This window comes from Salmo salar, chromosome 03, assembly GCF_965601325.2.
Source record: "Salmo salar chromosome 03, fSalSal1, whole genome shotgun sequence".
Taxonomy (NCBI): Eukaryota; Metazoa; Chordata; class Actinopteri; order Salmoniformes; family Salmonidae; genus Salmo; species Salmo salar.
Window position 1 is genome coordinate 103,985,001 of NC_138293.1, and position 27,500 is coordinate 104,012,500.

The 27,500-nt window shown below is 45.8% G+C and overlaps 1 protein-coding gene across 2 annotated transcripts in view; it reads left to right on the top strand.

The window, feature by feature from the left end:
* The first annotated feature begins 20,304 nt into the window (after positions 1-20,304).
* LOC106597605 (uncharacterized) overlaps positions 20,305-27,500 on the top strand; it is a 57,613-nt gene continuing 50,417 nt past the window's right edge. For both annotated transcript variants that reach the window (XM_082972983.1, XM_082972984.1), the window contains exons 1-2: positions 20,305-21,309; positions 24,350-24,449. In XM_082972983.1, coding sequence (XP_082829109.1) covers positions 21,144-21,309; positions 24,350-24,449 — 266 coding nt within the window. In that variant the 5' untranslated portion in view covers positions 20,305-21,143. The remainder of the gene's footprint in view (positions 21,310-24,349; positions 24,450-27,500) is intronic.

Here is a 27,500-nt window from a genome sequence, read left to right on the forward strand (position 1 = left end):
CGTTAAGGCCACTCAGGGGGAGGGTTTGTGTGGTTTCGGCAGTACCAGGAAGCTCTGAGGAGCTTCCACTCTTTCCTCTGGGTTTTATTTTCTATACCAGTTCTTAGGGTTGTAAAATTCCCAAGTTTCCCCAGAAATCTTGGTTGGGTTGGGCTTCCGGATTTCCTCTTGATTCCAGGAATCTTCCAACTAGGATTTCTGGAAACCGTGAGAATGTGCGTGTGGGGGGAAGTTAACCAGAATTTTACAACCCTTACCTGTTATATTTAACTGAACAGGTAGACCCAACCCTGCCTTAACTCCTAGTCTGGGATCAGTTTTGCCTTCAGCCCTCTATTGGTGAAGGTAAGGGAGGGCAGTCACAAGACCTTAGGGGTTGAACAAATCTGGAAACTTTCCCCCCAAAATTCCCAGAATTTTTGGGATTTTCTAGGATTTCTGTGAAAGTGGAGATTTCATGGGAAAGTTTACAGGAGGAATATTTCAAACCCGAGGACAGCTGATCTTAGATTTTGTGGTTAGGAGGTTAACTTTAACCTGGAGTAATATTTAACTCTTAGATGGTATATGTTATATAATTGGTGCTTCCTTCTTCTCTTTTACTTCTTCATACCAGTCTGTCACTTCCTGTCCTTCTCATCTTTTACTCCTTAATACCAGTCTGTCACTTCCTGTTCTTCTCATCTTTTACTTCTTCATACCAGTCTGTCACTTCCTGTCCTTCTCATCTTTTACTTCTTCATACCAGTCTGTCACTTCCTGTCCTTCTCATCTTTTACTTCTTCATACCAGTCTGTCACTTCCTGTCCTTCTCATCTTTTACTTCTTCATACCAGTCTGTCACTTCCTGTCCTTCTTCTCTTTCCCACTCCCTACCAGTCTGTCACTTCCTGTTCTTCTCATCTTTCTCACCTGAAACTCTTTAAAAAAAGTATGTTGTCTGTACATCTACCTGCCCTCACCCCCATCCCTCACCCCTCCTCACCCTCTGTCCCTCCTACCTCATCACTCCTCACCCCTTTCCCCCATCTCTGTCCCTCCTACCTCACCCCTCCTCACCCTCTGTCCCTCCTACCTCACCCCTCCTCACCTCTTTCCTCTATCTCTGTCCCTCCTCCCTCACCCCTCCTCACCCTCTGTCCCTCCTCACCCCTTTCCTCTATCTCTGTCCCGCCTCCCTCACCCCTCCTCACCCTCTGTCCCTTCTACCTCAACCCTCCTCACCCTCTGTCCCTCCTACCTCACCCCTCCTCACCCCTTTCCTCTATCTCTGTCTCCCCCTCACCCCTCCTCACCCTCTGTCCCTCCTACTTCACCCCTCCTCACCCTCTGTCCCTCCTACATCACCCCTCCATCTCTGTCCCTCCTCCCTCACCCCTCCTCACCCTCTGTCCCTCCTACCTCACCCCTCCTCACCCTCTGTCCCTCCTCACCCCTTTCCTCTATCTCTGTCCCTCCTCCCTCACCCCTCCTCCCCCATTCCAAGAGCTTTGTGTAAACAAGGTCCTTACTGCCCTTCACTGTCACCTGTAGAGTAGAACTTAGGTTTTGACGTGTTTTAAAGACAATGTGTTATAATGTAATGTTATAATGTTGGCTCAACGTGGGAAACCTGGAGAGATGTGCATGAATAGAAGGAAGGCTGTATTTGTAGAGTATTGGAATGGGGCCCGTGGGAAGGAAGGATGCATTTGTAGAGTATTGGAATGGGGCCCGTGGGAAGGAAGGATGTATTTGTAAAGTATTGGAATGGGGCCCGTGGGAAGGAAGGATGTATTTGTAGAGTATTGGAATGGGACCCGTGGGAAGGAAGGATGTATTTGTAGAGTATTGGAATGGGGCCCGTGGGAAGGAAGGATGTATTTGTAGAGTATTGGAATGGGGCCCGTGGGAAGGAAGGATGTATTTGTAGAGTATTGGAATGGGGCCCGTGGGAAGGAAGGATGTATTTGTAAAGTATTGGAATGGGACCCGTGGGAAGGAAGGATGTATTTGTAGAGTATTGGAATGGGGCCCGTGGGAAGGAAGGATGTATTTGTAGAGTATTGGAATGGGACCCGTGGGAAGGAAGGATGTATTTGTAGAGTATTGGAATGGGGCCCGTGGGAAGGAAGGATGTATTTGTAGAGTATTGGAATGGGACCCGTGGGAAGGAAGGATGTATTTGTAGAGTATTGGAATGGGGCCCTTGAGTTATTCACAGAAATTATCTTCTCAGCTGTAACTCCTCCTCTCTCTCCCCCTCCTCTCTCCCCCCCCCACTTTCTCTCTATCCATCCCCCTCTCTCCCCCCTCCTCTCTCTTTCTCGCTCTCTCTCCCCCTCCTCTCTTTCCCCTCTCTCCCCCTCCTCTCTCTCCCCTCCTCTCTCTTTCTCTCTCCCTCTCTCTCTCCCCTCCTCTCTCTCCCCCTCCTCTCTCTCCCCTCTCTCTTCCCCTCCTCTCTTTCCCCTCCTCTCTCTCTCCCCTCCTCTCTCTTTCTCTCTCCCCCCCTCTCTCTCCCCCTCCTCTCTCTCCCTCTCTCCCCCTCCTCTCTCTTTCTCTCTCTCCCCTCCTCTCTCTCCCTCCTCTCGCTCCCCCCTCCTCTCTCTTTCTCGCTCTCTCTCCCCCTCCTCTCTTTCTCTCTACACTGCCAGTTGTTCTATTCTCATGCCCAGACAATCACCACAGCCCAACTAATTTAATCTAGCAGCGACTCCTCCGTCATACATGTAGAAAGCTGTGTGTCGTCCGTCATACATGTAGAAAGCTGTGTGTCGTCCGTCATACATGTATAAAACTGTAAACATGTAATTCATGTGACTTGCCTCAGCAGTCCCCTCAATCAATCTTTCTCTCATTCATACATCATACATTTACATTTACGTCATTTAGCAGACGCTCTTATTCCAGAGCGACTTACAAATACATGTAGAAAGCTGTATTCAGTCACAGTCATACATGTTACATACTGTACGTGACATCATACATGCAGAAAGACACAAACTAACTCAACCAGAGATAGAAAGAGCAGGAGGGAGAGAGAGAGAGGAGGGGAGAGAGAGAGAGAGGTAGAGAGAAGGAGAAAGGAGGGGGAGAGAGAGAGAGAGGTAGAGAGAGAGAGAAAGGAGGGGGAGAGAGAGAGAGAGGTAGAGAGAGAGAGAAAGGAGGGGGAGAGAGAAGGAGAGAGAGAGGAGGGGGAGAGCGAAGGAGAGACAGAGAAGGAGAGAGAGAAGGAGAGATGAGGGGGAGGGAGAGGAGAGGAGTGAGAAGGAGGGAGAAAAGGAGAGAAAGGGAGAGAGAAAGAGGAGAGAGGAGAGAAGGAGAGATATAGAAGAGAGACAGGGATAGAGTGAGGAGAGAGAGGAAGAAAGAGAGAGGAGAGAGAGGAGGGAGAGGAGAGAGAGAGAGAGCGAGAGAGAGAGAAAGAGAGCGAGGAGGGAGAGAGAGAGAGAAAGAGAGAGGAGAGAGAAAGAGAGGAGAGAGAAAGAGAGAGGAGAGAGACAGAGGGAGGAGAGAGAAAGAGAGAGAAAGAAAGAGAGAGGAGAGAGAACGAGAGGAGAGAGAAAGAGAGAGGAGGGAGAGGGAGGGAAAACCTCCTGCATAATGTGTCTATCCCCCTCTCTAAACCCTTGACTAGTGTTTTATAGCGTAATGAAACATGAAAACAACACTAAGTTGGCGATTCAATAGTCCACTTCTATCATGATAAATAAGTGAATAATAAAGTTGTTTTAAAGTCTCTATACTGTTTCAGTTATCATGCTGTGCTCTACACTCTATACCATGCAACGTGACCAAGGGAGGAAGTGGGAAGAGGTCAAAGGTTGAACGCCGGTCCAGATGACAAGCAGCGACTGAAACGCAAAATGCTAATGATTTTAGCTTAACATGTACGTAACACCATTCCACCTTGAATTAGCATCGTTAGTGAAGGTACCTATTGCGTTAAATTAGCATTTGTTAGCATACATACTACACTACTTTACTGCACTACTTTACTGCACTGCTACACTACTACACTACTTTACCACACTACTTTACTTTACTACACTACATTACTACACTACACTGCATTTACTACACTACTTTACCACACTACACTACTTAACTACACAACATTACTACACTACACTACTTTACTACACTACATTACTACACTACACTGCTTTACTACACTACATTACTACACTACTTTACTACACTACTTTACTACACTACATTACTACACTACACTGCTTTTCTACACTACATTACTACACTACTTTACTACACTACTTTACTACACTACATTACTACACTACACTGCTTTACTACACTACATTACTACACTACTTTACCACACTACCTTAATACACTACCTTACTACACTACTTTACTACACTACTTTTACTACACTACTTTACCACACTACTTTACCACACTACTTTTAGGTTATGAAGATGGATCACCACACAGGTAATAGGGGGCCATGTGCCTCTTCCATTGGCCTTCAGCCGCCTGCTCTCTCATATAAATACAGTCAATATTCTAAAGGTGCCATTTTAAGAGTGTCGGCGCTCTCACAAGTTCTTACTTCCTGGGTTTGAAGACAGGGGTAAGAGGAAGGGCCAATGTAGCAAGGAGAGGAGAGGAGAGGAGAGGAGAGGAGAGGAGAGGAGAGGAGAGGAGAGGAGAGGAGAGGAGAGGAGAGGAGAGGAGAGGAGGAGGAGGGGAGGGGAGGGGAGAGGAGAAAGGAGAGGAGAAAGGAGAGGAGAGGAGAAGAGAGGAGAGGAGAGGAGAGGAGAGAAGGAGAGAGGGGAGAGGAGAGGCGAGGGACTGCAGAGCTCATCTGACTGAACACTGAACATTGATGACGTTATGTTAGGTCTGCTTCACTGGAGCCACATGAGACTGTTCTGCTGTTCAGCCCACAGACGGACGGACAAGACAGACAGGACAGGACAGGACAGACAGGACAGGACAGGACAGGACAGAACAGGGCAGGACAGGACAGGACAGGACAGGACAGAACAGGACAGAACAGACCAGGACAGAACAGGACAGACAAGATAGACAGGACAGACAAGACAGACAGGACAGAACAGACAGGACAGACAGGACAGAACAGACAGGACAGACAGGACAGAACAGGCAGACAGGACAGACAGGACAGGACAGACAGGACAGAACAGACAGGACTGGACAGGACAGAACAGAACAGAACAGACAGGACAGAACAGGACAGACAAGATAGACAGGACAGAACAGACAGGACAGACAGGACAGAACAGAACAGACAGGACAGACAGGACACTTGGTGTAGCAGAGCAGAGCAGAACACACACTGCGACTGGACTACCACACACTACACAGCTCTATACAGCTATAACACACAACACAGCTCTATACAGCTATAACACACTACACAGCTCTATACAGCTATAACACACTACACAGCTCTATACAGCTATCAGTAACACACTACACAGCTCTATACAGCTATAACACACTACACAGCTCTATACAGCTATAACACACTACACAGCTCTATACAGCTATAACACACTACACAGCTCTATAACAGACTACACAGCTCTATAACACACTACACAGCTCTATAACAGACTACACAGCTCTATACAGCTATAACACACTACACAGCTCTATAACAGACTACACAGCTCTATAACACACTACACAGCTCTATACAGCTATAACACACTACACAGCTCTATAACAGACTACACAGCTCTATAACACACTACACAGCTCTATAACAGACTACACAGCTCTATAACACACTACACAGCTCTATACAGCTATAACACACTACACAGCTCTATACAGCTATAACACACTTACACAGCTCTATACAGCTAGAACACACTACACAGCTCTATACAGCTATAACACACTACACAGCTCTATAACAGACTACACAGCCTATAACACACTACACAGCCTATAACACACTACACAGCTCTATACAGCTATAACACACTACACAGCTCTATACAGCTATAACACACTACACAGCTCTATACAGCTATAACACACATACACAGCCTATAACACACTACACAGCTCTATACAGCTATAACACACTACACAGCTCTATAACACACTACACAGCTCTATACAGCTATAACACACTACACAGCTCTATACAGCTATAACACACTACACAACTCTATACAGCTATAACACACTACACAGCTCTATAACACACTACACAGCTCTATAACACACTACACAGCTCTATAACACACTACACAGCTCTATACAGCTATAACACACTACACAACTCTATAACACACTACACAGCTATAACACACTACACAGCTCTATAACACACTACATAGCTCTATACACACTACACAGCTCTAAAACAGACTACACAGCTCTATAACACACTACACAGCTCTATAACACACTACACAGCTCTATAACACACTACACAGCTCTATACAGCTATAACACACTACACAACTTTATAACACACTACACAGCTCTATACAGCTATAACACACTACACAACTCTATACAGCTATAACACACTACACAGCTCTATACAGCTATAACACACTACACAACTCTATACAGCTATAACACACTACACAGCTCTATACAGCTATAACACACTACACAGCCCTATATGTTCCTGAGTTTGGGTAATCCCAACAGTTACATTACTGAGTTTGGGTAATCCCAACAGTTACATTACTGAGTTTGGGTAATCCCAACAGTTATGTTCCTGAGTTTGGGTAATCCCAACAGTTATGTTCCTGAGTTTGGGTAATCCCAACAGTTATGTTCCTGAGTTTGGGTAATCCCAACAGTTATGTTCCTGAGTTTGGGTAATCCCAACAGTTATGTTCCTGAGTTTGGGTAATCCCCAACAGTTATGTTCCTGAGTTTGGGTAATCCAACAGTTATGTTCCTGAGTTTGGGTAATCCCAACAGTTATGTCACTGAGTTTGGGTAATCCCAACAGTTATGTTCCTGAGTTTGGGGTAATCCCAACAGTTATGTTACCGATTACAATTTGGACGGGTATCTAGTGACAAATTACACTCAGAATGTAACCCACCCACCCAGCCACACACACACACACACACACACACACAAACACACACACACACACACTCTGAGGTGATGAAGAAGATGCCTGTGCTGAGGATGACGATGTGGCAACTCGCTGCCGGCCACACACCAGTCCTCCAACAGACCTCCCCTCCTCACAGTCCTTCCCTCCTCACAGTCCTTCAACAGACCTCCACTCCTCACAGTCCTTCAACAGACCTCCCCTCCTCACAGCCCTTCAACAGACCTCCCCTCCTCACAGTCCTTCAACAGACCTCCCCTCCTCACAGTCCTTCAACAGACCTCCCCTCCTCACAGTCCTTCAACAGACCCTCCCCTCCTCACAGCCCTTCAACAGACCTCCCCTCCTCACAGTCCTTCAACAGACCTCCCCTCCTCACAGACCTCCCCTCCTCACAGTCCTTCAACAGACCTCCCCTCCTCACAGTCCTTCAACAAACCTCCCCTCCTCACAGTCCTTCACAGACCTCCCCTCCTCACAGTCCTTCAACAGACCTCCCCTCCTCACAGTCCTTCAACAGACCTCCCCTCCTCACAGCCCTTCAACAGACTCCCCTCCTCACAGACCTCCCTCCTCACAGTCCTTCAACAGACCTCCCTCCTCACAGCCCTTCAACAGACCTCCCCTCCTCACAGTCCTTCAACAGACCTCCCTCCTCACAGTCCTTCACAGACCTCCCTCCTCAAGTCCTTCACAGACCTCCACTCCTCACAGTCCTTCAACAGACCCTCCCCTCCTCACAGCCCTTCAACAGACCTCCCCCTCCCTCACAGCCCTTCAACAGACCTCCCCTCCTCACAGTCCTTCAACAGACCTCCCCTCCTCACAGCCCTTCAACAGACCTCCCCTCCTCACAGACCTCCCCTCCTCACAGTCCTTCAACAGACCTCCCCTCCTCACAGCCCTTCAACAGTCCTCCCCTCCTCACAGTCCTTCAACAGACCTCCCCTCCTCACAGACCTCCCCTCCTCACAGACCTCCCCTCCTCACAGTCCTTCAACAGACCTCCCCACCTCACAGTCCTTCAACAGACCTCCCCTCCTCACAGTCCTTCAACAGACCTCCGCCTCCTCACAGTCCTTCAACAGACCTCCACTCCTCACAGTCCTTCAACAGACCTCCCCTCCTCACAGTCCTTCAACAGACCTCCCCTCCTCACAGCCCTTCAACAGACCTCCCCTCCTCACAGTCCTTCAACAGACCTCCCCTCCTCACAGTCCTTCAACAGACCTCCCCTCCTCACAGTCCTTCAACAGACCTCCCCTCCTCACAGCCCTTCAACAGACCTCCCCCTCCTCACAGTCCTTCCAGGAACAGCACATGCAAAGGGTCCTCCAAATCCTACCCTGGAGGGTCTGGAGTACTGCTGGTTTTATAGAACACGGGTATTCACATCCTGATTTTCTGTTCTAGCTGATAATAATCACCCACCTGGTGTCCCAGGTCTAAATCAGTCCCTGATTAGAGGGGGAATCACCCACCTGGTGTCCCAGGTCTAAATCAGTCCCTGATTAGAGGAGAATCACCCACCTGGTGTCCCAGGTCTAAATCAGTCCCTGATTAGAAGGGGAATCACCCACCTGGTGTCCCAGGTCTAAATCAGTCCCTGATTAGAGGGGAATCACCCACCTGGTGTCCCAGGTCTAAATCAGTCCCTGATTAGAGGGGAATCACCCACCTGGTGTCCCAGGTCTAAATCAGTCCCTGATTAGAGGGGAATCACCCACCTGGTGTCCAGGTCTAAATCAGTCCCTGATTAGAGGGGAATCACCCACCTGGTGTCCCAGGTCTAAATCAGTCCCTGATTAGAGGGGAATCACCCACCTGGTGTCCCAGGTCTAAATCAGTCCCTGATTAGAGGGGAATCACCCACCTGGTGTCCCAGGTCTAAATCAGTCCCTGATTAGAGGAGAATCACCCACCTGGTGTCCCAGGTCTAAATCAGTCCCTGATTAGAGGAGAATCACCCACCTGGTGTCCCAGGTCTAAATCAGTCCCTGATTAGAAGGGAATCACCGGTCTAAATCAGTCCCTGATTAGAGGGGAATCACCCACCTGGTGTCCCAGGTCTAAATCAGTCCCTGATTAGAAGGGGAACAATGAAAAAAAGGCAGTGGAACTGACTTCCAGGTTCAGATTATAATTTGAAGCCTCTAAAGCCTAGCTGTTATAACTGAACTGAGGACTGTTAGTAAACAAACATGCTGTTGGCTCTGAGGAGAATAGGCCTTTAGACACAGATCTAGAATCAGCCCTCCCAGGATACCCTCTGTCCCGATACTAACGTTAACCACAAATACCAGGCGACGTCATACTCAATATTTAATGTGGCACCAAGCCCTAATGTTACACACACACACACACACACACACACACACACACACACACACACACACACACACACACACACACACACACACACACACACACACACACACACACACACACACACACACACACACACACACACACACACCTCCAGCCAGTCAATGTGATCCAACACCGAGCTGTGATAAAGCACATATTTTACGTAGTCCAAGATAGAAATACTGTTACAGATACATATATACACTGTGTATGTATATATATATATATATATATATATATATATATATGTATATATAAAGACAGAAGTAATATTATATACAGTATAATACTTAGAAATAAAAAGCATTTTTAAGAGTCAGTAGTCTTTATTTGTGTACTGTACGTGTGTGTTCACCCTCTCTCCCCCTCTCTCTCTGCTCTCTCCTCTCCTCCTCTCCCCCTCTCTCTCCCCTCGCTCCCCTCCTCTCCCCCCCCTCTCTCTCCCCTCTCCGACCTTCTCCTCTCCCCTCTTCTCTCCCCCCTCTCTCTCCCCTCTCCGACCTTCTCCTCTCTCCCCTCTCTCCTCTCCCCCTTCCCCTCTCTCCCCCTCCCTCTCCCCTCTCTCCTCTCCTCCTCTCTCCCCCCTCTCTCCCCTCCTCTCTCCCCCCTCTCCGCTCTCTCCTCTCCTCCTCTCTCCCTCTCTCCCCTCTCCTCTCCTCTCCGACCTTCTCCTCTCTCCCCTCTCTACCCCCTCTGTCCCCTCTCTCTCCCCCTTGCCCTCTCTCCCCCCGGCCCTCTCTCCCCCTCTTCCCTCTCTCCCCTCCCTCAGCCCTCTCTCCCCTCTCTCCTTTCTCTCCCCCTCGGCCCTCTCTCCCCTCTCTCTCCCCTCTCTCTACAAACATTGATAAACTCCCATATCTGTTAGCTAAAAATACCACAGTGTGTCATCACAGCAGCAAGATCTGTGGCCCGTTGCAATGAGAAAAGGACAACCAGTGAAGAACAAACAACATTGTAAATAAAACCCATATTTATGTTTATTTATCCGTTCCTACTTCAACTACTTGCACATTGTTACAACACCGAACATAGACAATAATATAACATTTGAGTGGAATGTTTATTAATGTTTCCCTTGTTTATTGTCTATTGCATTTGTTTTGCCAATGTAAACATACAGTTGAAGTCAGAAGTTTACATACACTTAGGTTGGAGTCATTAAAATTTGTTTCTCAACCACTCCACAAATTTCTTGTTAACAAACTATAGTTTTGGCAAGTCGGTTTGTCCATAATGACCATCGTTATGTTTGGAGGAAAAAGGGGGAGGCTTGCAAGCCGAAGAACACCATCCCAACCGTGAAGCATGGGGTTGGCAGCATCATGTTGTGGGGGTGCTTTGCTGCAGGAGGGACTGGTGCACTTCACAAAATAGATGGCATCATGAGGAAAGGAAAATTATGTGGATATATTGAAGCAACATCTCAAGACATCAGTCAGGAAGTTAAAGCTTGGTCATAAATGGGTCTTCCAATTGGACGATGACCCCAAGCATACTTCCAAAGTTGTTGCAAAATGGCTTAAGGACAACAAAGTCAAGGTATTGGAGTGGCCATCACAAAGCCCTGACCTCAATCCCATAGAACATTTGTGGGCAGAACTGAAAAAGTGTGTGCGAGCAAAGAGGCCTACAAACCTGACTCAATTACACCAGCTCTGTCAGGAGGAATGGGGCCAAAATTCACCCAACTTATTGTGGGAAGCTTGTGGAAGGCTACCCGAAACGTTTGACCCAAGTTAAACAATTTAAAAGCAATGCTACCAAATACTAATTAAGTGTATGTAAACTTCAGACCCACTGGGAATATGATGAAAGAAATAAAAGCTGAAATAAATCATTCTCTCTACAATTATTCTGACATTTCACATTCTTAAAATAAAGTGGTGATCCTGACTGACCTAAGACGGGGAATTTTTATTTGGATTAAATGTCAGGAATTGTGAAACTGAGTTTTAAAGTATTTGGATAAGGTGTATGTAAACTTCCAACTTCAACTGTATGTTTCCCATGCCAATAAATCCCTTTAAATGTAATTAAATTGAGAGAGAGAGAGAGAGGCAGAAAGATAGAGAGACAAAGAGAGGCAGAGAGAGAAAGAGAAAGAGGGAGAGAGAGAGAGAGAGAGAGAGACAGAGAGAGAGAGACAGAGAGAGAGACAGAGAGAGAGAGAGAGAGAGAGAGAGAGAGACAGAGAAAGATAGAGACAAAGAGAGGCAGAGAGAGAAAGAGAGAGAGGCAGAACGATAGAGAGAGAGAGACAAAGAGACAGAGAGACAGAGAAAGATAGAGAGAGAGACAGAGAGAGAGAGAGTCAGAGACAGAGAGGTATAGAGAGACAGAGAGAGAGAGAGAGAGAGAGAGAGTCAGAGACAGAGAGGTATAGAGAGATAATCATGCCAACAAAGCTCACTGAATTGAACTGAGGGACATCGAGAGTGTGTTTTAGACATGGGTAGGGGAGTGGGTGGCCTTCTGGGATTGGATCTCAGGTGGGAGGGTGTGTGCGTGGACACACCTACTCTAGTGATTCAGCTGGCAGAGTATCTGCCCCTCCCCCTCCCCTCCCCTCCCCTCCCCCGGGGCTTGGCACTGCCACATGGGTACTCTTCACCCAGCCCTACAGGGAGCAGTGAGTGTGCTTCAGGACATCTGCTGGGGAAGAACATCCCATCCCCAATGCCAGATAACTACTGTCCTCTACAAGAGGAGCAACACACACACACACACACACACACACACACACCTCAGCTGTTACACACTGGCTGGCTGTCTGACCCAAAGTCCACTGAGCTGAAGACATGTGACTATTATCTTTGGGAAGTCACACCATTTATTAGGTCTCAGCCTAATAGGTTACTCATCACACCATCATAATTCACTGGTCATGTTAATGTGTGTGTGTTCAGTGGAAAGCTATGTTAGCGTTAGCATTAGTGTTAGTGCAGCATCAGAGAGCTGGCTGATGATCTTACACTGTGACATCTCTGTACTCGATGACACACACACAGATCAACGTGTAGCTATGTTATTCGTGTCAGTGTAGCTATGTTGTTAGCATCATTGTGTAGCTATGTTGTAAGCATCAAAGTAGCTATGTTATTAGCATCATTGTAGCTATGTTGTTAGCGTCAGTGTAGCTATGTTGTTAGCGTCAGAGTAGCTATGTTGTTGGCATCAGAGTATGTTAGCATCATTGTGTAGCTATGTTGTTAGCATCATTGTAGCTATGTTGTTAGCGTCAGTGTAGCTATGTTGTTAGCATCAGAGTAGCTATGTTGTTGGCATCAGAGTATGTTAGCATCATTGTGTAGCTATGTTGTTAGCATCATTGTAGCTATGTTGTTAGCGTCAGTGTAGCTATGTTGTTAGCGTCAGTGTAGCTATGTTGTTAGTGTCAGTGTAGCTATGTTGTGTAGCTATGTGTAGCTGTGTAGCTATGTTGTTAGCGTCAGTGTAGCTATGTTGTTAGTGTCAGTGTAGCTATGTTGTTAGCATCATTGTGTAGCTATGTTGTTAGCATCATTGTGAAGCTATGTTGTTAGCGTCAGTGTAGCTATATTGTTAGTGTCAGTGTGGCTATGTTATTAGCGTCATTGTGAAGCTATGTTGTTAGCGTCAGTGTAGCTATGTTGTTAGCATCATTGTGTAGCTATGTTGTTAGCATCAGAGTAGCTATGTTGTTAGCATCAGAGTATGTTGTTCGCATCATTGTGTAGCTATGTTGTTAGCGTCAGTGTAGCTATGTTGTTAGCATCAGAGTATGTTGTTAGCATCATTGTGTAGCTATGTTGTTTGCGTCAGTGTAGCTATGTTGTTAGCATCATTGTGTTGTGTTAAACAAAACCCACCACCACTTGATGCTAAATGCATCATACCGGCTGTATTTTTTAAAAGTTATATATGTTGAAAACTTGATTGTAAAACATGTTAGGACTATATCAACAACGGACTCATGAAAGACATACCGACAGATAGTTGTTGGTTCCTTTAAGGAAGAACGATGTAGAGATTTGACTAGGAAATATATGTAGTGTTCACAAATAATGAAACGTCCCGATGTATCACTCATTACTACTGAAATGACCGAAACAAATATCCGTAGGAACTTGGAGAGCGTTGAGCTTTGGCGCGGGGCCGCGTGAAACTTAAAGACACTGCAGCAGCACTCCCATGTGAAGGACAGAGATTGTGTTTGACTTGACAAATCATGAGGCAAATCGCTCAACAACAAGAAAAACAGCACTTTTACGCCTCTTTTTAACGCTTTGCGTCGATAATTTTTTTGGGGGAGGGGGGAAGTACTGTGGCAAATGTTGCCTAACCACACGTTTTCTGGTGGTCCAGCCTTAGCACAGCCACCCAGCCTCAGGACAGCCATTCTAGTGGTGGCCCAGCCTCACCACAGCCATCCTAGTGGTGGCCCAGCCTCACCATAGCCATTCTAGTGGTGGCCCTGCCTCACCATAGCCATTCTAGTGGTGGCCCTGCCTCACCACAGCCATCCTAGTGGTGGCCCTGCCTCACCACAGCCATCCTAGTGGTGGCCCTGCCTCACCACAGCCATCCTAGTGGTGGCCCTGCCTCACCACAGCCATCCTAGTGGTTTATTTATGTAGCAGGCATGATAACATATCACATCTTCTGTCTTTAACCCTGTATCTCTCTCTATATCTTCTGTCTTTAACCCTGTATCTCTCTCTCTATCTTTTGTCTTTAACCCTGTATCTCTCTCTCTATCTTCTGTCTTTAACCCTGTATCTCTCTCTCTATCTTCTGTCTTTAACCCTGCATCTTTCTCTCTATATATATTCTGTCTTTAACCCTGTATCTCTCTCTATATATCTTCTGTCTTTAACCCTGTATCTCTCTCTATATATCTTCTGTCTTTAACCCTGTATCTCTCTATATATCTTCTGTCTTTAACCCTGTATATCTCTCTATATTTCTTCTGTCTTAACCCTGTATCTCTCTCTCTATATCTTCTGTCTTTAACCCTGTATCTCTCTCTATCTTCTGTCTTAACCCTGTATCTCTCTATATATCTTCTGTCTTTAACCCTGTATCTCTCTATATATATCTTCTGTCTTAACCCTGTATCTCTCTCTCTATAACCCTGTATATCTCTCTCTATATCTTCTGTCTTTAACCCTGTATCTCTCTATATATCTTCTATCTTTAACCCTGTATCTCTCTCTATCTTCTGTCTTTAACCCTGTATATCTCTCTCTATATCTTCTGTCTTTAACCCTGTATCTCTCTATATTTCTTCTGTCTTAACCCTGTATCTCTCTCTCTATATCTTCTGTCTTTAACCCTGTATCTTTCTCTCTATATATCTTCTGTCTTTAACCCTGTATCTCTCTATATATCTTCTGTCTTAACCCTGTATCTCTCTCTCTATCTTCTGTCTTTAACCCTGTATCTCTCTATATATATCTTCTGTCTTAACCCTGTATCTCTCTCTCTATCTTCTGTCTTTAACCCTGTATCTCTCTATATATATCTTCTGTCTTTAACCCTGTATCTCTCTCTCTATCTTCTGTCTTTAACCCTGTATCTCTCTCTCTATCTTCTGTCTTTAACCCTGTATCTCTCTCTCTATCTTCTGTCTTTAACCCTGTATCTCTCTATATATCTTCTGTCTTTAACCCTGTATCTCTCTATATATATCTTCTGTCTTAACCCTGTATCTCTCTATATATATCTTCTGTCTTAACCCTGTATCTCTCTCTCTATCTTCTGTCTTTAACCCTGTATATCTCTCTCTATATCTTCTGTCTTTAACCCTGTATCTCTCTATATATCTTCTATCTTTAACCCTGTATCTCTCTATATATATCTTCTCTGTCTTTCTCTCTCTCTCTGTTACCCCTCTCTATGTCTTTCCCTTTCTCTCTTACCCCTCTCCCTCCCTCCCTCCCTCCCGTCTTCCCTTTGCATTCTCTACACAATAGAAAGCTAAGCTGGGAAAGATAGGACAAATCCCTTCTCAGTTGGCAGGGAGGAGCAAGAGTGGCAGAAGGGAGAGGTGTAGAGAGAGAGACAGAGGGAGGGAGGGAAGGAGGGAGGGGAGAGAGGGGGGTAGAGATAAAGTGAGGAGGGAGAGAGAGAAGGGAGAGTGAGGGGAGATGCACAGGTTTCCCCCTTTTCCTTTCTCATCCTCTCATCACACTCAGCCCTCTCTCTCTGTTCTTTTCTCTCTCTCTCTCTGTCTCATCCCTCTCTCTGTCTCATCTCTCTCTGTTCTTTTCTCTCTCTCTCTCTGTCTCATCCCTCTCTCTGTCTCATCTCTCTCTGTCTGTCTCACCCCTCTCCCTCTCTCTCTGTCTGTCTCATCCCTCTCTCTCTGTCTGTCTCATCCCTCTCTCTCTGTCTGTCTCATCCCTCTCTCTGTCTGTCTCATCTCTCTCTCTCTCTCTCTCTGTCTGTCTCATCCCTCTCTCTGTCTGTCTCATCCCTCTCTCTCTCTCTGTCTCATCCCTCTCTCTCTCTCTGTCTCATCCCTCTCTCTCTGTCTGTCTCATCTCTCTCTGTTCTTTTCTCTCTCTCTCTCTGTCTCACCCCTCTCCCTCTCTCTGTCTCATCCCTCTCTCTCTCTCTGTCTCATCCCTCTCTCTCTCTCTGTCTCATCCCTCTCTCTCTCTCTGTCTCATCCCTCTCTCTCTCTGTCTGTCTCATCCCTCTCTCTCTCTGTCTGTCTCATCCCTCTCTCTCTCTGTCTGTCTCATCCCTCTCTCTCTCTGTCTGTCTCATCCCTCTCTCTCTCTGTCTGTCTCATCCCTCTCTCTCTCTCTGTCTGTCTCATCCCTCTCTCTCTCTCTGTCTGTCTCATCTCTCTCTGTTCTTTTCTCTCTCTCTCTCTGTCTCATCCCTCTCTCTCTCTGTCTGTCTCATCCCTCTCTCTCTCTCTCTGTCTCATCCCTCTCTCTCTCTGTCTGTCTCATCCCTCTCTCTCTCTGTCTGTCTCATCCCTCTCTCTGTCTGTCTCATCCCTCTCTCTCTGTCTGTCTCATCCCTCTCTCTCTGTCTGTCTCATCCCTCTCTCTCTCTGTCTGTCTCATCCCTCTCTCTCTGTCTGTCTGTCTCATCCCTCTCTCTCTGTCTGTCTGTCTCATCCCTCTCTCTCTCTATCTGTCTCATCCCTCTCCCTCTCTCTGTCTGTCTCATCCCTCTCTCTCTGTCTGTCTGTCTCATCCCTCTCTCTCTGTCTGTCTGTCTCATCCCTCTCTCTCTCTGTCTGTCTCATCCCTCTCTCTCTCTGTCTGTCTGTCTGTCTGTCTGTCTGTCTGTCTGTCTGTCTGTCTGTCTGTCTGTCTGTCTGTCTGTCTCATCCCTCTCTCTCTCTGCAGCCAATGAGATCTTTTCCTTCAGTAAACACATCCTCAAACTTCCCTGTGACATCATCGTTTCTACAGAACAGGCAGAAACAGAGAGGATGCCTGTAGCAGTGCACACACACACACACACACACACACACACACACACATATACACACACGCTCAAACACACACACACACACAGATGCTCACACACACACATATATACACACACACACATAGCCGCACACGCAGACACTCGCAGATGCAGACCCCCCCTCTCCTCCTCCCCCCCCCTTCCCTCCTCCCCCCTCCTCCCCTCCTCCAGAATCACACAGGAGAGACAGTGAGTGCCTGTGGCAGTGTCCCCACGAACCTGCAGCGGCACAGCCTCCGAAGATCAACCAGACTGCACAGTACGGCTGTATCTCAATACTCTCTAAACCAGTACGGCTGTATCTCAATACTCTCTAAACCAGTACGGCTGTATCTCAATACTCTCTAAACCAGTACGGCTGTATCTCAATACTCTCTAAACCAGTACGGCTGTATCTCAATACTCTCTAAACCAGTACGGCTGTATCTCAATACTCTCTAAACCAGTACGGCTGAATCTCAATACTCTCTAAACCAGTACGGCTGTATCTCAATACTCTCTAAACCAGTACGGCTGAACCTGCAGTGGTGAAGAGCAACCAGAGACTGCACAGTACGGCTGTATCTCAATACTCTCTAAACCTGCTTCTCCTATTTCCTTGCTTCCTTCTCTCGTTACCTTCCTTTCCTGCTCTCTTCACTAACCACTGAGAGATAATAAAGGACTAAGTAAAAGGGGGGGGGGGGGAGCAGGAGGAATGAAGGAAAAGGAGGTTATTGGTACACACACACACACACACACACACACACACACACACACACACACATACACACACACACACCAGTCTTGCAGCCCCCTATGAAAGCATGACAGTCTTCTAGATGACAGCCTTCGTCTTCGTCTTCACACGTGTGTGTGTGTGTGTGTGTGTGTGTGTGTGTGTGTGTGTGTGTGTGTGTGTGTGTGTGTGTGTGTGGGATCATCTGGAAATACCAAAGACCTCAGAGACCGCAAGCTAAGCTGCTTTCATGCATGTAACATCATGGATACATTATAACACACACACACACGCACACACACACACGCGTGCGCACACACACACCCCACATTTCTCACAAGACACAGAAGAAATGATACTGATAAATATGTCATCAAGATACAACATCAAAATGGAGGAGGAGGAGGAGGATAAATGAGGAAGAGGAGGATAAATGAGGAGGAGGATAAATGAGGAAGAGGAGAATAAATGAGGAGGAGGAGAATAAATGAGGAGGAGAGGAATAAATGAGGAGGAGGAGAATAAATGAGGAGGAGGAGGAGAAATGAGGAGGAGGAGGAGAATAAATGAGAAGGAGGAGGAGGATAAATGAGGAGGAGGAGGATAAATGAGGAGGAGGAGAATAAATGAGGAGGAGGAGGAGAATAAATGAGAAGGAGGAGAATAAATGAGGAGGAGGAGGAGAATAAATGAGGAGGAGGAGGAGGATAAATGAGGAAGAGGAGGATAAATGAGGAGGAGGAGAATAAATGAGAAGGAGGAGGAGAATAAATGAGGAGGAGGAGGAGAATAAATGAGGAGGAGGATAAATGAGGAGGAGGAGAATAAATGAGGAGGAGGAGAATAAATAAGGAGGAGGAGGATAAATGAGGAGGAGGAGAATAAATGAGGAGGAGGAGGATAAATGAGGAAGAGGAGGATAAATGAGGAGGAGAATAAATGAGGAGGAGGATAAATGAGGAAGAGAATAAATGAGGAGGAGGAGGATAAATGAGGAGGAGGAGGATAAATGAGGAGGAGAATAAATGAGGAGGAGGAGGAGGATAAATGAGGAGGAGGAGGAGAATAAATGAGGAGGAGGAGGAGAATAAATGAGGAGGAGGATAAATGAGGAGGAGGAGAATAAATGAGGAGGAGGAGGATAAATGAGGAGGAGGAGAATAAATGAGGAGGAGGAGGATAAATGAGGAGAATAAATGAGGAGGAGGAGAATAAATGAGGAGGAGGAGGAGAATAAGTGAGGAGGAGGAGGATAAATGAGGAGGAGGAGAATAAATGAGGAGGAGGAGGATAAATGAGGAGGAGGAGAATAAATGAGGAGGAGGAGAATAAATGAGGAGGAGGAGGAGAATAAATGAGGAGGAGGATAAATGAGGAGGAGGAGAATAAATGAGGAGGAGGAGAATAAATGAGGAGGAGGAGGAGAATAAATGAGGAGGAGAATAAATGAGGAGGAGGAGAATAAATGAGGATAATAAATGAGGAGGAGGAGGATAAATGAGGATGAGGAGGTTAATAAATGAGGAGGAGAGGAAGATAAATGAGGAGGAGGAGGAGGAGAATAAGTGAGGACGAGGATAATAAATGAGGAGGATAATAAATGAGGAGGAGGATAAATGAGCAGGATAATAAATGAGGAGGAGGATAAATGAGCAGGATAATAAATGAGGAGGAGGATAATAATTGAGAATGAGGAGGAGGATAAACGAGGAGGAGAATAAATGTGAAAGGCAACTAACTGCAGCTGTAGTTTTTATGTCATAGTTTACCTATAACAAAAAAGTGTCACAAAGACGTAAAAACGCCCAAAAGATTTCCTTTTCGAATGCCCCCACCCCACTGACGAGGTGCCATCATCTCTCCTCAGCAAGCATCATTAGAAGGTTATAACAGGCCCATCATAAGACATATGTGTTTGCTGCTGCAGGTGTTTTACTGTAGATATGCCCACCTGATAGATATAATTCCACAAGACAAAATAATAGGCGTTAAATCAAGGATGAACCTCGTTTTGAACATTTATCATAAATAGTTTTAGAGCGCCATCTACTGGTGAATTTAGATGACCTTTTTTTAAATTTTTTATATAAGGGACTGTAAAATGACTAGTTTCTTACGGCAGGCTTATACAATCGCCACTATAATATTTAGTTCTTTGTTCAAGACATTCTGGTGTTGAGTTAAATTGTCAATATCAAGCGCTTGTGCTACACAAAATCTACACAAATGTCTCATACCACCGGGCCAACATTTTCTCAGTAGCTTTTTACCTAATTCTTCTTTCTCAGTGGTAAAATGGAATATTGTCACACCTCTCCATGGGAAAAAGTGTTGGATTGCGCAGAAAACAAAGCGACTGATGTTCTTGAACGAAGCCCTTCCTATTTGCGACTGCGCAGAAAACAAAGTGACTGATGTTCTTGAACGTGGCCCTTCCTTTTTGAGCCTGCGCAGAAAACAAAGCGACTGATGTTCTTGAACGTGGCCCTTCCTATTTGCGCCTGCGCAGAAAACAAAGCGACTGATGTTCTTAACCGTGGCCCTTCCTATTTGCGCCTGCGCAGAAAACAAAGCGACTGATGTTCTTGAACCGTGGCCCTTCCTATTCGCGCCTGCGCAGAAAACAAAGCGACTGATGTTCTTGAACGTGGCCCTTCCTATTCGCGCCTGCGCAGAAAGGCCGAGTGAAATGACAGCTCTCTCCTCGGTCTCTGTGGAAATCGACACAGTTGGTGATTTCTGGCAACTTCAAAATGGAAAGGAATAAAAACATTACCTAGATATTTGCATGGAATGTAATGACTATATATATATATATTGTTTCTGAAATATTAATGTTTTTTGTTGTAGTATCCGGTTAATGTTATTTGGGTTGTCAGCGTTTTTTAGGGAGCTTTTTGTTTTGTTATAAAGCTAGCAGCAAGCTAACTGTTAGCTTTTACGAGAAGGCCAGACTTTTCTTTATTTGCTGTCATAATTCGCATGAACTAGTTAACTACCTTTTTATTTTATTTTACACAGGGAATAAATTAGGTCTACATATCGTCGTGCTTGCTCTGTTTGTTTACACTTGTTTATTTTCAAACTCTTGATTCTCTTACGTGACCGCATTTTATTTTTTAGGTTTGTTTTTGAGGGGGACAATAAGGAGGCAAGTAACGTTTACTTGTTACTAGTCTTAGTTTCCTACCTTGGCTTCGGACACCTTTGTGTTTTATCTTCTGTATTGAAGTATCTGGTGAAAGGGAACATTTTCCACCATGCTTGTGGAAGGTGGTGTGTTGCTTTGGGCCAGTTTCCACGGTCCAAAACTGTAAAAAAACAAGGGACTTGACGACTCAACAATCATCAGCTGTTTCACCTGGACGTGTTGGATACCAACGTTAAAACGACATCAACTCAACTACTTCACTTAACTTGCTCTGTTCCATTTGACAGCTTATCACCCTCCTTCCCTTTATATATGATCAGTTTTGTGTCTGGGACATTTTAGTTAACATTTGTTCCTTTTTCGTTTCCATCATGTCTTGTGTTCATTATAAATTCTCATCTAAACTCAACTACGACACGGTCACTTTCGACGGTGTGAACATCACTTTATCCGATCTGAAACGACAGATTATGGGTCGGGAGAGACTCAAAGCTGTCGACTGCGGACTACAAATCACCAACGCACAAACTAAAGAAGGTAAGAAGTAGTTTTATGGTTTAACAAAACATTTGTAAACATTTTTTTTTTTTGTATCTTAACTAGTTAATTACTTGGGCTGTTTTTAAAAGCTGCCGATCAGCTGTTGTGATTTATAACTAACTACTAGTAGCTTGCTAACTAGCTATTAGCTTAGCACGTTAGCATGTTAGCTAGCTTGTCGCTAAGAACAAATTAGTCCAGTAACGACAAGCCCCTAAAATCAGACATGAACTTTTTTTTAATGAAATGTGTAACGTGATGTTACTGACTTCTTCGTGTTTAGGTGTTTTTCTAACACTATAGTCAATCATCCACCATCACTATATCAGACAAAAACACGTGTGTGTGTTTGACTTGTGTCCTGTTGCTGTTTAGCTGCTAACTAGCTACTTTCTGACTTGACTAACGAGGACTACTGTTTCAACCTTGATCACAGCTTAGCTTAGCTTAGCTTTATAACTTTAGCTAACTAGTAAGTTGGTTGACGAGCTATATAGCTCAAGTGCAGGGCTTTTTATCCCGTGCGGGTTTGCTGATGCTGAAACCCTCGGGAAGCTGCACATAAAGGCCTGGATGAAAATCTAACGTTAGGTGACCTAGTGTCAACCAAAGGCATCAATAAGCACTGTCGGGATCCATTGAGAATGAAGAAGTCTTGACAGCCAAGACACCCACTGTGGTTACTGGTCTAGGGGGCCCCTGTCTATTGAGGGGTCAATGGGTTTGAGCCGTTTACATTGAAGGGAGATTTTTAATTTTATATAACTTTTTAGTTAGCTTACCTGTAAGGTTCCATCATCCACAAAACCTCAATTTCAGCCCAGGTGGTTTGGCTTGTAAGGCCTGTCCCCTACCATGCCAGCACAGCCAGGGAGTCTGGTCCCTCTTAAGGTTTCTTCCTTCTAGTGTGAACTGCTTGCTCTTTGGGGGTCGAGGCCAGTTTTCCTTTTAAAAGCACTTCCTGACAATCATGGATGTGAAACGTCATATGTAAATTGAATAGATAAGATGGTTGATTTTTATATTTGTATGTCAACTATTTGGGATGAGCAAACTATATAGGATAGTACCCGGGGAACTAGACATCTGGGATAGGACCCAGGGAACTAGACATCTAGACCTGTGGGATACCACCCGGGGAACTAGACATCTGGGATAGGACCCAGGGAACTAGACATCTAGACCTGTGGGATACCACCCGGGGAACTAGACATCTAGACCTGTGGGATACCACCCGGGGAACTAGACATCTAGACCTGTGGGATACCACCCGGGGAACTAGACATCTGGGATAGGACCCAGGGAACTAGACATCTAGACCTGTGGGATACCACCCGGGGAACTAGACATCTAGACCTGTGGGATACCACCCGGGGAACTAGACATCTGGGATAGGACCCAGGGAACTAGACATCTAGACCTGTGGGATACCACCCGGGGAACTAGACATCTAGACCTGTGGGATACCACCCGGGGAACTAGACATCTAGACCTGTGGGATACCACCCGGGGAACTAGATATCTAGACCTGTGGGATACCACCCGGGGAACTAGACATCTAGACCTGTGGGATACCACCCGGGGAACTAGACATCTAGACCTGTGGGATACCACCCGGGGAACTAGACATCTAGACCTGTGGGATACCACCCGGGGAACTAGACATCTAGACCTGTGGGATACCACCCGGGGAACTAGATATCTAGACCTGTGGGATACCACCCGGGGAACTAGATATCTAGACCTGTGGGATACCACCCGGGGAACTAGATATCTAGACCTGTGGGATACCACCCGGGGAACTAGACATCTAGACCTGTGGGATACCACCCGGGGAACTAGATATCTAGACCTGTGGGATACCACCCGGGGAACTAGACATCTAGACCTGTGGGATACCACCCGGGGAACTAGACATCTAGACCTGTGGGATACCACCCGGGGAACTAGACATCTAGACCTGTGGGATACCACCCGGGGAACTAGACATCTAGACCTGTGGGATACCACCCGGGGAACTAGACATCTAGACCTGTGGGATACCACCCGGGGAACTAGACATCTAGACCTGTGGGATACCACCCGGGGAACTAGACATCTAGACCTGTGGGATACCACCCGGGGAACTAGATATCTAGACCTGTGGGATACCACCCGGGGAACTAGATATCTAGACCTGTGGGATACCACCCGGGGAACTAGATATCTAGACCTGTGGGATACCACCCGGGGAACTAGACATCTAGACCTGTGGGATACCACCCGGGGAACTAGATATCTAGACCTGTGGGATACCACCCGGGGAACTAGACATCTAGACCTGTGGGATACCACCCGGGGAACTAGATATCTAGACCTGTGGGATACCACCCGGGGAACTAGACATCTAGACCTGTGGGATACCACCCGGGGAACTAGATATCTGGGATACCACCCGGGGAACTAGATATCTAGACCTGTGGGATACCACCCGGGGAACTAGACATCTGGGATACCACCCGGGGAACTAGACATCTAGACCTGTGGGATACCACCCGGGGAACTAGATATCTAGACCTGTGGGATACCACCCGGGGAACTAGACATCTAGACCTGTGGGATACCACCCGGGGAACTAGACATCTAGACCTGTGGGATACCACCCGGGGAACTAGACATCTAGACCTGTGGGATACCACCCGGGGAACTAGACATCTAGACCTGTGGGATACCACCCGGGGAACTAGACATCTAGACCTGTGGGATACCACCCGGGGAACTAGACATCTAGACCTGTGGGATACCACCCGGGGAACTAGATATCTAGACCTGTGGGATACCACCCGGGGAACTAGATATCTAGACCTGTGGGATACCACCCGGGGAACTAGACATCTAGACCTGTGGGATACCACCCGGGGAACTAGACATCTAGACCTGTGGGATACCACCCGGGGAACTAGACCTGTGGGATACCACCCGGGGAACTAGATATCTGGGATACCACCCGGGGAACTACTATCGACAGACCAGTAATTCCCTCGTCTCTGATCTGTAGAATACAAAGACGATGAGGCCCTGATATCCAAGAACTCCTCTGTCATCATCAGAAGAATACCCATCGGCGGAGTGAAGGCTACAAGCAAGACGTATAACATGTAAGTACATATACACATTGCATTGTGGGCTCCCGGGTGGCGCAGCGGTCTGAGGTCGCTGCATCTCAGTGCAAGAGGGGTCAATACAGTTCCTGGTTCGATTCCAGGCTGTATCACATCCGACCGTGATTGGGAGTCCCATAAGGTGGCGCGCAATTGGCCCAGCGTCGTCCGGGTTTGGCCCGGGCTAGGCCTTCATTGTAAATAAGAAATTGTTCTGAACTGACTTGCCTAGTTAAATTAAAGGTTAAATATGATTTTTATTAAAACAATTCAGAAACTATTTAGACCCCTTTTTCCACATTCTTTTACGTTACAGCCTTATTCTAAAATGTATTCAATATTTTTTTCCCTTCATCAATCTACCCCATAATGACAAAGCGAAAATGGTATTTAGAAATATTTGCAAATGTATTAAAAATAATATTTACATAATTATTCTGACCCTTTGCTATGAGACTTGAAATTGAGCTCAGGTGCTTCCTGTTTCCATTGATCATCCTTGAGATGTTTCTACAACTTGATTGGAGTCCACCTGTGGTAAATTCAATTGATTGGACATGATTTGGAAAAGGCAGACACCTGTCTATATAAGGTCCCACAGTTGGCAGTGCATGTCAGAGCAAAAACAAAGCCACGAGGTTGCAGGAATTGTCCGTAAAGCTCCGAGATAGATCTTTGCCTTGACACAATCCTGGGGAAGGGTAGCAAAATATTTCTGCAGCATGGAAGATCCCCAAGAACACAGTGGCCTCCATCATTCTGAAATGGTAGAAGTTTGGGAACCACCAAGACTCTTCCTGGAGTCTGCCGCCCAGGCAAATTGAGCAATCGGCGGCGAAGTGCCTTTGTCAGGGAGGTGACCAGGAACCCGATGGTCACTCTGACAGAGCTCCAGAGTTCCTCTGTGGAAATGGTTGTCCTTGTGGAAGGTTATCCCATCTCAACAGCACTCCACCAATCAGGCCTTTATGGTAGTTTGGCCAGACAGACGGAAGCCACTCCTCAGTAAAAGGCACATGACAGTCCGCTGTGAGTTTGCCAAAAGGCACCTAAAGGACTCTGACCATGAGAAACAAGATTCTCTGGTCTGATGAAACCAAGATGGAACTCTTTGGCCTGAATGCCGAGCGGCACTTCTGGAGGAAACCTGGCAGCATCTCTACGGTGAAGCATGGTGGTGGCAGCATCATGCTGTGGGGATGTTTTTCATCAGCAGGGACTGGGAGACTAGTCAGGATCGAGGCAAAGATGAACGGAGCAAAGTACAAAGAGATCCTTGATGAAAACCTGCATCAGAGTGCTCAGGACCTCAGACTGGGGTGAAGGTTCACCTTCCAACAGGACAACGACCCTAAGCACCAAGACAACGCAGGAGTCTGTCCTTGAGTGGCCCGGCCAGAGCCCGGACTTGAACCCGATCAAACATCTCTGGAGAGACCTGAAAATAGCCGTGCAGCAACACTCCCCATCCAACCTGACAGAGCTGGAGAGGATCTACAGAAAAGAATGGGAGAAACTCCCCAAATACAGTTGTGCCAAGCTTGTAGCATCAAAGTACTGAGTGAAGGGTCTGAATACTTATGTAAATGAGTTATTTCCGGTTTATTTTTAATACTTCTGCCAAAATGTCTAAAACCTGTTTTTGCTTTGTCATTATGGGGTATTGTGTGTAGATTTTAATCCATTTTATTAACCTCTATGGGCTAGGTGGGACGCTAGCGTGCCACCCGTGGTGCACTCCATCAACAGCAGGTGCATTTCAAGAGCGGCAAATTTGAATCCAAATAAATGTCAAAATTCAAATTTTTCAAACATACAACTATTTTACACCCTTTGAAAGATAAACATCTCCTTAATCTAACCACGTTTTACGATTTCAAAAAGGTTTTACGGCGAAAGCATAAATTTAGAGTATGTTAGGACAGTACATTTACAAGAGTTGTGTGTAATGTTTTGTCAATCCGAAGACAGGGTAACCAAAACCATAAAACCAGCTAAAATGATGCACTAACCTTTTACAATCTCCATCAGATGACACTCCTAGGACATTATGTTAGACAATGCATGCATTTTTAGTTCTATCAAGTTCATATTTATATCCAAAAACAGCGTTTTACTATGGCATTGATGTTGAGGAAATCGTTTCCCTCCAATAACCGGCAGTCAAGTCAGCGTCACAAATTAAATAATTAAAATTAGAAAACATTGGTAAAATATTATATTGTCATTTAAAGAATTATAGATTTACATCTCTTGAACGCAATCAACTTGCCAGATTTAAAAATAACCTTACTGGGAAATCACACTTTGCAATAATCTGAGCACTGCGCCCAGAAAAATACGCGTTGCGATACAGACTAGACGTCATGTTGGGAAGATCTAAAATCGAAAATACTATGTAAATAATCCATTACCTTTGATTCTCTTCATCAGATGTCACTTCCAGGTATCACAGGTCCATAACGAATGTAGTTTTGTTCAAAAAAGCTCATTTATGTCCAAAAATCTCCGTCTTGTTAGCACATGATCTAAGCCAGCCGGACTTCTCGTCATGAACGAGGGGAAAAAATATATTTACGTTCGTTCAAACATGTCAAACGTTGTATAGCATAAATCATTAGGGCCTTTTTTAACCAGAACATGAATAATATTCAAGGTGGACGAATGCATACTCTTTTATAACGTATTGGAACGAGGGTACCCAACATGAACTCGCGCGCCAGGTGTCTAATGGGACATCATCGTTCCATGGCTCTTGTTCGGTCAGATCTCCCTCCAGAAGACTCAAAACACTTTGTAAAGGCTGGTGACATCTAGTGGAAGCAATAGGAAGTGCCAAAATATTCCTCAGCCCCTGTGTTTTTCAATGGGATAGGTTTAAAGGTAATACAACACATCAGGTATCCACTTCCTGTCAGAAAATGTCTCAGGGTTTTGCCTGCCAAATGAGTTCTGTTATACTCACAGACACCATTCAAACAGTTTTAGAAACTTTAGAATGTTTTCTATCCATATATAATAAGTATATGCATATTCTAGTTACTGGGT